We start from the raw sequence: 12,759 nt of genomic DNA on the forward strand, positions 1-12,759 counted from the left end.
ATAGCGTGATAATGGTGTTGTACTTCTCTGTCCACTTAAGGTTGGGATAAAATGACCGTCTCTGTCTGGAATGCTGAACTGTAACGAGATAATCACCAAATTATGACGCTTGTAACGAAAAATTATGGAAGGGATGCAGAGCTGTGGTCTTGCCTTATTCTGCCACTTACTCGTAGCTACGAGAAACACGATACAAAACCATGAAAATCTCCACCAATTGAACCATTGCAGGCCGGGATGTCCTTTGCTGCTTTATTCTTACTATCTCCACACGATTATATGTAACAAAGGGCTATTGGAATTACAGTGATCAGATTTCGCTTTTATTGTCCTTTTCAGTACTCAGGACTCTCAGAAGCTGAATAAGATTGCATGTCAGCAGCATAAATAAAGTGACAAAATGCGTCATCGGATGGAAGGGGTTTAGGTAGATGAACGAAGCGGTAAAGATGGATGAACTATACTGATGCAAAATGAATAACTCAGCCAACATTCCCAGCTCTCCCTTCCCCTCTCGCCCCCCAGACAAGCTGCAAGGATCAGAGCGAAGCCGCCGCACGCTGCTTCGTCAGGGGCCCGCCACGTTAAGGGATGTGCCCACTGGATTATAAGTTAGGGCCTGAATCTCGGCCATGGTAATATGCTGGCAGGGAGATTGGGTCGTAAGATAGGAGAGGGCAGCCCTTCCCTCTTGCCCTTATAATGTTTGTGTTTTAGTTCGTTATGTCAAACGCACATTAAAAATTACCAGAGATTAAATGTGTGGAGATGTGAGGACTGGATTTTATGCTAACGTCTGAGTTTCAGCCATGGTAATATGCAGGCAGGGAGACTGGGTTACAAGATGCGGTGAGGGCAGCTCTCTCCTCTTGCCCTTATAATGGTCTTGTTTAACGCTTTGTTCATTATGCTAAAGGTAGATTCAAAATCGTTATATATGAGGAAAATAAGTGTTGGGTTATGATACTGTTGATTAGGTAGTAAGATGCCCACATTATGTGGGCTTCGTTGGTTACTTGGCTAGGTCATAAGTATGATCTCTAGGACAGTGTTCACTGTTTTTGCCAGCCCCTCCAAAAGGCATGACTATACTACATAGAAAAAATTATGTCATGCAGTTGCATGAGATAATTAGGTCGGATTAGGGGAAGGAGTGAGGGAGGGCGAGGATCAGTTATTGCCTCACATTCACCCCACAAACCACAACCCCCCCCCCCTCAAAGAGAGAGAGAGAGAGAGAGAGAGAGAGAGAGAGAGAAGGGGTGACTTGTGGGATGCTAGAGGTCAACAAGCTGAATAATTATTCGCATTTGTTGTGTTCTGTTACTTGTCATTGTAGCCTTATTCTCTCCGACAAGAAAAGTAGGTTTTCATCCCTGTGTCTGTTTGTTTGTTTGTCTGTTACCAGGATTACTCAAAAACTATATGAGAGATTCGGATCAAATTTGGTGAGTAGATAGCCCATGTTCCAGGGAACAATCGATTAACTTTTGGGACCGATGTTTGTTAGTTTGTTTGTTTGTTAGCAGGATTACTCAAAAACTACAGGAGATTTGGACCAAATTTGGTAGTCAGATAGCCCATGTTCCACGGTACAATCGATTAATTTGGGGGACCAATCTGGATCGTATTACAGATTCTGGGTCCGAAAAACTCTTTTTACGAAACGCTAATCAGTGATGAGAAAACCTAACCCATTATGGAGAAAGAAACACCGATGTGGGACTTAGTGTGTATTGGCTTCCTCAGAATACAATTGCTGAATATACACCACATTTCCTGTACATATACCAGAAGGCGGTGGGGGTGTGAGGATTTCCCACTTCACCTGTCCCTTGTTTCTCTCTGTCCTTGTGCCGTGATCTGTAATCCTTTTCCCCTGGACCTCACCTTCCTTACCTTACCTACCCCCCCCTACCACCCCTAACCAATACCTCACCCCCCTCACACCCCCACTGCCTTCTGGTATATATACAGGAAATGTGGTGTATTTTCAGCAATTGTATTCTGAGGAAGCCATGAGGCGAAACGTCAATACACATTAAGTCCCACATCGGTGTTTCTTTCTCCATTTGTCAACTAACTCATTATGAAGAGTGGTTTGGAAATTACGCTGCCCTTTTCAGAGGGATGCGCTCCACTGAGTGCCCCTCTAGTCTGTGATATGCAAACAACATATTCCTTATATATTACATGCCTCTGGAGACTATAAACACAATGTTCACATCAGAGATCTAGCATTATAGCACAACAGTGCAGACAGCACTGGTGACGCAGCACGTGAAAGGCTGGCCTAAGTTTAAACGAGTGACACACTCCTGGTTAACTTAAGTGAGCCATTCACATGCCAACCCCTGGGAGGGCACGGCAAAGACTGCTAAAGATGTACTGTGTGGAGAATACTTGAGCAGCTTTATCATTATGTTGATAAGGTGAGATCTGCTCTTTTATTTGCCCTCATAATGTTTATGTTTGAGACAGTTAAGCAATATCTAGATTCAAGATTTAGGGACACTGAGTTTGAATATATGTGAGCTGGATTTTAAGTTAGGGCCTGAATCTCGGTCATGGTAATACTGTATGCAGGCAGAGAGACTGGGTTGTGAGATGAGATAAAGGGTTGGTCTTCCCTGTGCTCACATAAAGTTCTTGTTTGGTGCTTGATTGGTGAGGTTAAAAATGCGGTCAATAATTCCCTAAGTGAGGAATATATTTGTGTGGTTGCTAGATCTTGCTGGTTCAGTTTTAAGAAGCGATGACAATTATCCTTTTCTGTGATCTCATAATGTTCGTGTTTGACGCTTCATGGGTTCAGTCAAAAGGAGGTTCATGAGAGTTAGAGGTGTACTGTGTGGAGAAAGTAGAGGTATGGTACTCGGATAATCATGAATGCGTTTTGACAATACAGAACTGGAGAGAGAGAGAGAGAGAGAGAGAGAGAGAGAGAGAGAGAGAGAGAGAGAGAGAGAGAGAGAGAGAGAGAGAGAGAGAGAGAGTGCGTGCGTGCGTGCGTGCGTGCGTGCGTGCGTGTGTGTGTGTGTGTGTGTGTGTGTGTGTGTGTGTGTGTGTTCCTACCTATACGCTAGAACTTCTCGAGTTTTAAACTGCCATATCTTCTCTAATTCACGTCCATGGCAAAAACGCTTACAGTCTGAGATTCTCCTTGATGGCATCCACCAACACGCAAAGGAAAGGAAAGTGGATAATGAAGAATGCCTCCCCGCTGAACTAGGGAAAGAGGCAAGGAAAAGTAGAGAAAACATTCGAAGCGAGGTGCTAAAGAGAAGGCACACAAAAGCATTCAAGAGACAGAAAGGATCCGGCATTCACCCTCCACCGTACAGATAAGGCTATAATTAATGTCCTGCATCCTACAGGCGATTATCTTTAGAAGATGGACGCCATCCTGAACGATGACACCAACTTTGGCCGTATTACACGAAATCCGAGGAAGGAAATAAAACGGAAAGTTAATAGATATGCGGATGTCGTCAATGGTACAGCAGGATGGCTGAAACTAACAAAATATGTTGAGGATTATGGTCTGGCCTATTGTTATGGTGATGTAAAAACACACAACCCAGGGAACCCCCTCAGACCTAAAATAAGTCAAATATATAACCACGCCAACATGCAAGCTTGCCAAGAGGCTTACGTTAGGTGTGGTGCTTCTTTCTATGTAACTGGGGGTCACCAGTGTGGAGTGGTTGTTATTAGGTTGGGGTCACCACTGTATCGTTTTTAGGTTATGGGTATATATCTTACTAGGGGCTACACCAAGGCAAATGGTAAGGATAGATAAACACAATTGTGCTGGGAAGAAATAGCTATAGTCCTTTCACCGCAAGAAGTCCATTCAGGGTGGGGCCCACCTGGTGAATCACCTCTAGCGATACTGCCAAATCAACCGTAGTACATGCCTCTCTCTCTCTTATTTCCCATCTATGTGCTATTTGAAATTGTTTTTTATATTCTGTATATAGTAAAGGAAGCTATATAGTACATTGAGTATCACTTTTTAGAATTATAACAACGATTTGAATGAATTCTATGATACGTGGCAGTGCTTTTTTCCCATGTTGCCACGCCGAGGTCGGCGAGGGACCCAGGGTCACTCCCTGTCTAGCACAACAAGACATAGCAGCTGAACATTTCGTAGTCATTCGTCGTCAATATAACAGAAAGTTCTGATGACGAAGAAGATTATGATTAAAGATCAGAGACAGGATTAGGCCTACAGGGGAAACCTCTTAAAAATATAACGCGCCTAGACTTTTACCTCATAGGTGGTGTGGAAAAAAAGTTGAACAAAAAATAAATATATACAATATATATATATATATATATATATATATATATATATATATATATATATATATATATATATATATGTCACGGGGTTTTTATAATATCACGGTAATTATAAAATATATGCTTAAATATTATTTAAATTGATAATAATATTCAATAATATTGAAGAGCAGAGACAATGGTTGTCTTGCTACATCAAGCAACGATTACTTTACGTTGGCTTAGCACGATTCTCTGAGAACGAGAATTTATAAACTTTCTCAACAGTACACAGCAGAGACTAATTACTCACAATTGCTGAATTACTGTACTGTTAGCCTCTGGAGAAAGTTACATCACCCCTGACAATAAATAACTAATACTAATAATAATAACATCAGGTTCTTGCTGATGCATTAACTCCTGGCACAACGGATTTTAAGTTAATACAAGACTGGTCTAAGTACCAGTTATGAATAGTAAAACGTTTATGCAAGCTAGGAGCTATATGGGAAATAAGCTTAATTATGGAGAAATGAAACAAGATTTTTTACTCTACATTAAGCTCAAGAAATAGAACTGTTAAATTTATTGATTACAAAAATAAATTTAACATTACATTTCAAATCAAATCAATGAGACGCACTCGCTCACTCACACAGAAGCTAAATACTTACGCCTAGGAAAAACACCTTAACTAAGCTCTTAAAACTACAAAATACACAAAAGAAATACCAGTCGATGAATACTATGTATCACCACTAAGGTGGGGGTACTGGGATTAACTGTACTAATGGAGCTTGGGGTGCTAGCTGACCTCTCCACTTCTGAGCACAGACCCTTTCTCAGTCACAGCAAACACAAGACTGAATTCAAATACATGGGAAAGAAAGGCGGAGCACTAAGCCGTATTTTCTAACGGTCGAGTGAGCGAAACGCGCCCAAAACAATCGCTCATCGGAAGCGCTGTCTCACACAGAGACGATCACGTATGACAATGAAAAACTGATTTGACAAAGCTTCCGTCCGAATGAGCGGTTAACTGAACGAAAAACAGTGAGTTTTCCACTAATAGTTCGTGGCTTCTCACAAAAAGGAAATGTCGCGAATTGATTCGTGACATTACGCCCCATGAAAATTAAATCTTTCTTCCTTCAGAAGAATGATTTCAATATACATACATATGAATCCTAACTCAGTCACACAAGATTCACACTGTGGTGTGTGTGCTATCCTGCTACAGGAGAAAGTCGCAGTCGTCAGTGAGCGGAAAAACCTCGTATTTACGTTAATAGAAGCAAGCTTCAGGGAAAAACTCCGTGACGACAGTGAAAATCCTGTACTCAGGTCAAACTGAGCGAAAAGTCGCTACATTTACACTGACAACTAATTGTTGTGTAGCGTGGTGTATGTAATACACAGTGTAGGTGTGACAGTTGTAGTGTAACTGTACCTACGTGTAAAATGACACAGTAAATAATATGGCGACGAAGAAGGCAGAGGAGAAGAGGCGGCAGCGTGCGGCAGACGATCAGCTGGTCCGCACAGCAAAACTGCTACACCCATTGCTGAACCTGCAAAACCAATTGAGGTGGAGCATCAAAAGTGTCAATGAGACAAAATTCTTATTAAGTTGCAATTACTCTCTCTGCCTAGCAGTCAGTGCTACGACGTACATTCGAGGTCGCCATTAATTATAGCACACGATTATGGTCGGCAAGTTGAGAATCCTTGTGCAAACTCGGGTCTTCCATAGCCTCGAACCGCACACGGGTCCTCAATCTGTGCCTTAACCTACAGTACTTATATTAATATCGGGAAGCTGAGAATCCTTGTGCAAACTTGGGTCTTCCATAGCCTCAAGTCGCCTCTGCAGAGTTCTCACTTCCCCCTTAACCTACAATACAATACTTATATTAGTACCGGGAAGCTGAGAATCCTTGTGCAAACTTGGGTCTTCCATAGCCTCAAGTCGCCTCTGCGAGTTCTCTCTCGAACTTCCCCCTTAACCTACAATACAATACTTATATTAGTACCGGGAAGCTGAGAATCCTTGTGCAAACTTGGGTCTTCCATAGCCTCAAGTCGCCACTGCGGAGTTCTCTCTCGAACTTCCCCCTTAACTTACGGTACATAATATGTATGTACAGGCCCTGGACATAATGTGTCCTGTGGGGCCAATGGGCGAGACGTCAGGTCTGCACCCACTTCACCACTACCCTGTCTCTCAACTGTCTCAGAGATTACGGGTGTGGTTATGAATGGCACAGGAAGGGCATGTCCCTGATTAGTGGTGATACATTGGCACACACTGCAAGAACGGACAAAACTATCTATGTCCCGTCCCATCCCTGGCCAGAAAAAGTCAGCTCGGATACGGCCCTGGGTCTTCCTTTTGCCCATGTGACCTCCTGAGACTGAACAATGACCCCATTGTAACACTGCTAGGCGGTACTTGGCGGGAACGACAAACTGCAGTCGAACCTCGCCCTCGGGTGTTCGTGACTCACGGTAGAGCCGTCCTTGTTTGCGAAGGAACTTGGCTCGACCTCCCCGTGAATACTTAATCACTCGACCCTTTTGTTTGTTCCGCACGGCAGCAAGTGTCGGGTCAGAATGTTGTTCTTGTACAACAAATTGACTACACATCAGATCTTGCGGCGATTCAATGATCACTGGGGTGACACAATCTGGAGCCTCAGTCATGGCTCGTGTTACCGCAGCAGCCGAAGTCTGAGTAGCGTCATCGGAGCAACTATCCTTGACTCCATTAATATTGCCTACTATACAGTCAAATAGAGGCTCTGGCATGACAACTGCAAGTGTCGTACCAGTATAAAATGGAGATGCCACCTGGATACATGCCTCAGGGAACAATCTCACTGATCCATCAATAAGATTTGCATGGATCTGTCGACCTGTATACTGCTCAGGCCGAACTAGACTCTGCTTGACAGAGCAACCTGAGGAACCATTGTCTCTCAGGACCTTCACAGGAATGTCTCCCACAAACCCTGGCTGTACAAGGAAGGTACTGTCACCTGTGGGAGGGCCTGTGGAGGAAGCAGCTAGCCACTCATGAGGCTGCTGAATTGATGTGGCAAACATTGTGCCTTTTGAATTATATGGAGATGGAACATTGGCCATCTGTGGAGGGGGGTTCACTGTCACTGTGGGACTAGTGAACTGTGGGGAAGTACCCACACTGGTAGGGATGTGACCACCAGGCTGCTGCTGAGGAATGAAGGCTGCATTCGCTTCCTGCCTCTTTTGAGCTGGTGGTGAAAAACTTTGTCCCGACGGTCTGTTGCGTGGCTGATACTGCTGCTGATTAGGGTACCTGTTGTACCGCTTCCAAGCAGGCTGCTGTGTATTTTGCCCCTGGTCCTTCCACTGCGGTTTTGGACCTTGCCCATTACTCTGAGAACGGCCTTGGTGCTGAGATTCAGTCTGAGACGGCTTCCCAGACTTGGCAGTATCTTTTCTGCTCCAGGTGTTTTGCTTACGAGCTTGATACCCGTATGCAGTAAAGAATGCGTCAGCCTTTTCTGCCATTTGGCTGGCATCTTTCACCTGGCAGATCTTAAGCTGTGCTATGAGCTCAGCAGGCCACGACCTCTCTAGCTGTGTACGCAGCATTAGGTCAATTATCCCCTCACGCGTGGAAGGAGTTTCATCTTTCTCCATCCACTCATTTAAGTAAGCTGTGAGACGATCAAGGAACTGAACAGCTGTCTCCTTGTCTTGGAGACGGGCTCGCATGAACTGAACTTTGGCGTCGTCTACTGTGAGACCATACGCCTTAATGAGTGCAGCTTTCATCATCTCATATGTGAGATTGTCTCCACGAATTCTGTGGAGAATATCGAGGGCAGGGCCCTCAAATAAACTAAGAAACTGAAGCCGCTTAGCTGCCTCATCCAGTTGATATAAGTCTGCCATGTCCTCAAAACGAGCTATGTACGGCTCGATTCGCTCGCTTTCCTTGTATGAAGGAAGTTTGATGCGTGGGGTCGCCCGGACATGTGCAGGGGAAACGCTCGTGGAGCTTGGACCAACTGCACCAGACGTGTCTGAAGCCAAGGAATCTCGCTTGAGCTTCAGCACTTCAAGTTCATGTCTCTCGCGTGCTTCTCGCTCGGCACGTTCGTGTTCTCGTTCTCTGTCTCGTTGTTGTAACTCGTATTGACGTTCTCTCTCTCGTTCCTCACGCTGTTCTCGCTTATGTTCTAAGTCGAGTTCGCGCTGTTTTTGCTCGTACTCGCGCTCCTTTTCACGCTGCTCTTGTTCATATGCACGCTCTCTTTCACGTTGTTCGCGCTGTTCTCGCTCGTATTCGCGCTGAATCTTACGCTCTTCACGGGCATCATTCTCGCGCTGCTGTTCCTGATTATGCCGTGAGAGTATATACTCTTTAATTTCGGTTGGGTCCGAAAGACCCATATCTTTGGCTTCCTGTAAAAATACAGTAGTAGCCATGGCGCTAATTTATTAAGCAAACCGAAATTGAGTACTGACTGCTAGCGACGAATACTAATAAACACAAGTAAAGAGTACAGACACAAGCTAGTGGTGACCAGTCTTATCTAGTTAACTGGCAAAGAAATAAAAAAAATGTAAATGACTGGGAAGACTCAATAATAAACACAATGGGTACGCTGACTTCCCAGAAGCGAATAAAATCGTGTGGCGTTACCAAGGATAAACTAGAGTTAAGTATTCTATTGATTAATAAAGCAAAATTCACTTGCTAAATTAAGAGTAAACACCAGTAAACTTGTGCCTATAAACTTTAATAATAAATACCTAAATATGAATGAGTGAGCACTATCTCGTGAATAGCTTTAGAGCTAGGAGTTAATATCCTGGCGAGGTCGCCAATTGTCACGGGGTTTTTATAATATCACGGTAATTATAAAATATATGCTTAAATATTATTTAAATTGATAATAATATTCAATAATATTGAAGAGCAGAGACAATGGTTGTCTTGCTACATCAAGCAACGATTACTTTACGTTGGCTTAGCACGATTCTCTGAGAACGAGAATTTATAAACTTTCTCAACAGTACACAGCAGAGACTAATTACTCACAATTGCTGAATTACTGTACTGTTAGCCTCTGGAGAAAGTTACATCACCCCTGACAATAAATAACTAATACTAATAATAATAACATCAGGTTCTTGCTGATGCATTAACTCCTGGCACAACGGATTTTAAGTTAATACAAGACTGGTCTAAGTACCAGTTATGAATAGTAAAACGTTTATGCAAGCTAGGAGCTATATGGGAAATAAGCTTAATTATGGAGAAATGAAACAAGATTTTTTACTCTACATTAAGCTCAAGAAATAGAACTGTTAAATTTATTGATTACAAAAATAAATTTAACATTACATTTCAAATCAAATCAATGAGACGCACTCGCTCACTCACACAGAAGCTAAATACTTACGCCTAGGAAAAACACCTTAACTAAGCTCTTAAAACTACAAAATACACAAAAGAAATACCAGTCGATGAATACTATGTATCACCACTAAGGTGGGAGTACTGGGATTAACTGTACTAATGGAGCTTGGGGTGCTAGCTGACCTCTCCACTTCTGAGCACAGACCCTTTCTCCGTCACAGCAAACACAAGACTGAATTCAAATACATGGGAAAGAAAGGCGGAGCACTAAGCCGTATTTTCTAACGGTCGAGTGAACGAAACGCGCCCAAAACAATCGCTCATCGGAAGCGCTGTCTCACACAGAGACAATCACGTATGACAATGAAAAACTGATTTGACAAAGCTTCCGTCCGAATGAGCGGTTAACTGAACGAAAAACAGTGAGTTTTCCACTAATAGTTCGTGGCTTCTCACAAAAAGGAAATGTCGCGAATTGATTCGTGACAATATATATATATATAGAGAGAGAGAGAGAGAGAGAGAGAGAGAGAGAGAGCGAGAGAGAAACAAGTGGGATGAGGGTAGGTAGGGAGACAGAGTGATAATCCGATAATTGGTGGTCAAATTGGCACGTCGCACTCGGGGGAATTCCAACTTCTGCCACACTCTGAACGGACTTCTTGCTGCGAAAGGAGTATAGGACAGTGATTATTGACTTGGAACAATACAGAGTTACTGCATGATTTCAAGATAGCGCAAGACCATTACATTACAACATAAGTAGATCGATTACATGGATAAATGGTTACAGAATGAAAGTGTGAGTAATGAATTTAGTGAGAAGTGGGAGTGCTGGGCTGATGTGTTTGTGTAATTGTATGTGTAAAGTTGTACCGCGTGGCAAGATTTACCAGGAGAGACGCAGAGCAGGTAGTAGCCGGGGTTAAGTGGACAGTGGAGAGAAGTGGGGCGAGTGAGGTCGCCCGCTAGCTTTTAAGCTCCTTAATGAGGGGGCGGAGCACCGGTAGGGCTAGGTCACCTGAGTATTCAAATTAGATTGGTTTAGGCACCACTAAAGGTGAGGAGGGAAGAGAAATTCAATTCTATTGGTAGTGGCACCAATAGCGATGCTGATTCCGAGAACTAGGTGTGGAAAAAGCCATGAGGAAAGGAAACCACGTGTGTAGGTGAAATGAGGAAAATAACCACGAGGGAAGGACACCACGTGTGTGGTGAAATGAGGAGAAGCCACGAGGAAAGTGAACCACGTGTGTGGGTGAAATGTGAGGTGGTCTTTTGTGGTGTAATATACGTCACAGAGGTACTGGTGCCCTTCTCCCTGATGACTCCAACCTGTCCTTTGCTACTTCCTTGACCTCCTCAATAACTCCAACCCTGAAGGCATGGTTGCGTCCTTGGATGTGGAAAGCTTATTCGCAAGCATCCCCATCGACTGCACAATAACATACATACTGAATGAGACTTACCCCGAAAATGATGTCCCCAAACTTGACCTACCGAAAACGGCTCTATAAACCTTACTGAATACCTGTGCATAGGAGGCTCCTTTCTTTTGTGCTCCTGGAAAGATGTTCAACCAGGAGGATGGTGTTGCTATGGGCTCTCCCTTTGGAGTCCTTTTCGCCAAATTTTCATGGGGATGGTTTATCAGGGTCATCAACAAACCCGACATATATGCCAGGTACATTGACGACATCTTCGTCAAGAGTAACATCAAAGAAAACTGACAAAGCCTTAAGGAGAAACTGCAGATCTCTGGGTTCAGTTTTACTACTGAATCCAGTGTCAACAGCAAGCTCTCCTTTCTGGACCTGCTTGTCCAGCAGAGCCCTAGCAGATTCCACAGAAGCGTATACACAAAACTTAAACCCAGGATTGTGTCTCAATGGAAAAAGCGAGTGCCCTTGGCGATACAAGGGCTCCACCCTCAGGGCATGTCAGGAGGGCCCTCACACACTCAAGTAGTTGGGGCGCCACTCACCAAGAGACAGAAAGAGACACTCTGGTCCATGTGAACAACGGAACGGATTTTCTGAGATGTTAATGAGGTGGTAAAAAGTGAAATAGAAAAATGATGCCAACAAATCAAAAACAGGCCAATCCAGGATGGGCAACGAATAAAATTATTATTTTACAAAGCCCATATCCATCCTGAATAAAACAGAAGTAAGAGCAGTGAAAAAGCTAATCAGAGGATATGTCGGTCCAAGCAGACCGCAAGACACCTTAGTCTTTGTCATTTGTTATAAAAAGAAGAAAACTTCTAACCATTTGAAAAATAACCCGACGAAACAAACATCGAACCTGTAGAACAGTCATCTTATGTATGAATATACTGTACTTGCAAACTAGGGAACTATGAGTCCCTCTCCTCTTTGTACATAGGATATTCAGCCTCCAAGCTTAGCGAATGAATAACACTTCACCTGCAGAATAGTATTCCTAAAACACACACAAGGCACTGCCACAATTCCCATCTGACCAAACAAATGATGGAAGATTAAAAGCCCTCGTCATCATGAATAGGTCCTCCAGGATGTACAGTCATAAGAAAAGCTATCGTTACTCCCAGCAATGTTCGATGCAAAACGAACGTTAGCTGGGCTATGTGGGCGGGTCCTTGCTGTTCGCCCCTCCCCTATCTAGTGTTGCCATATCACAATCCCCTTACACAAGTTGGAATAATAAGCAAGAATGAGCCATATGGTGGGGAAATATAAAAGATGTGTTTGAGTTACCCTGGGTGTCCCGCCGGGGATTAATAATGAAACTCGCCACATTTATTATTTTCCTATGCTTATTATCTGTAGAGTGCAACAGATAAATTATTATGAAGGGTATTAAAGCGACAGGCATCGACATAGTTTTTGTTTTTTAATGACAATCTAGCAGGGGTGCACGAGTTCATTTGTTTGCTTTACATGGGTGGTTAACCCGCCCCGTCCCAACCGATTTTCCACTGCTGACTCCCCCCAATCCCGACCAATTATGGGAAAAAATTTTTTTTGCTCAAACCTCCGCATCTGGTGAGAAACATCAAAAATTCAGAG

At 43.4% G+C, this 12,759-nt stretch overlaps 1 protein-coding gene across 1 annotated transcript in view; it reads left to right on the top strand.

The window, feature by feature from the left end:
* Nucleotides 1-11,277: 11,277 nt before the first annotated feature.
* Nucleotides 11,278-12,759, top strand: part of LOC145396565 (hemicentin-2-like) — a 198,385-nt gene continuing 196,903 nt past the window's right edge. The window contains exon 1 of the mRNA XM_080269940.1: nucleotides 11,278-11,416. Within this exon, the coding sequence (XP_080126066.1) occupies nucleotides 11,278-11,416 (139 nt within the window). The remainder of the gene's footprint in view (nucleotides 11,417-12,759) is intronic.

Source organism: Coenobita brevimanus, chromosome 38 (genome assembly GCF_032717465.1).
Source record: "Coenobita brevimanus isolate Jiangsu-jjx chromosome 38, ASM3271746v2, whole genome shotgun sequence".
Classification (NCBI taxonomy): Eukaryota; Metazoa; Arthropoda; class Malacostraca; order Decapoda; family Coenobitidae; genus Coenobita; species Coenobita brevimanus.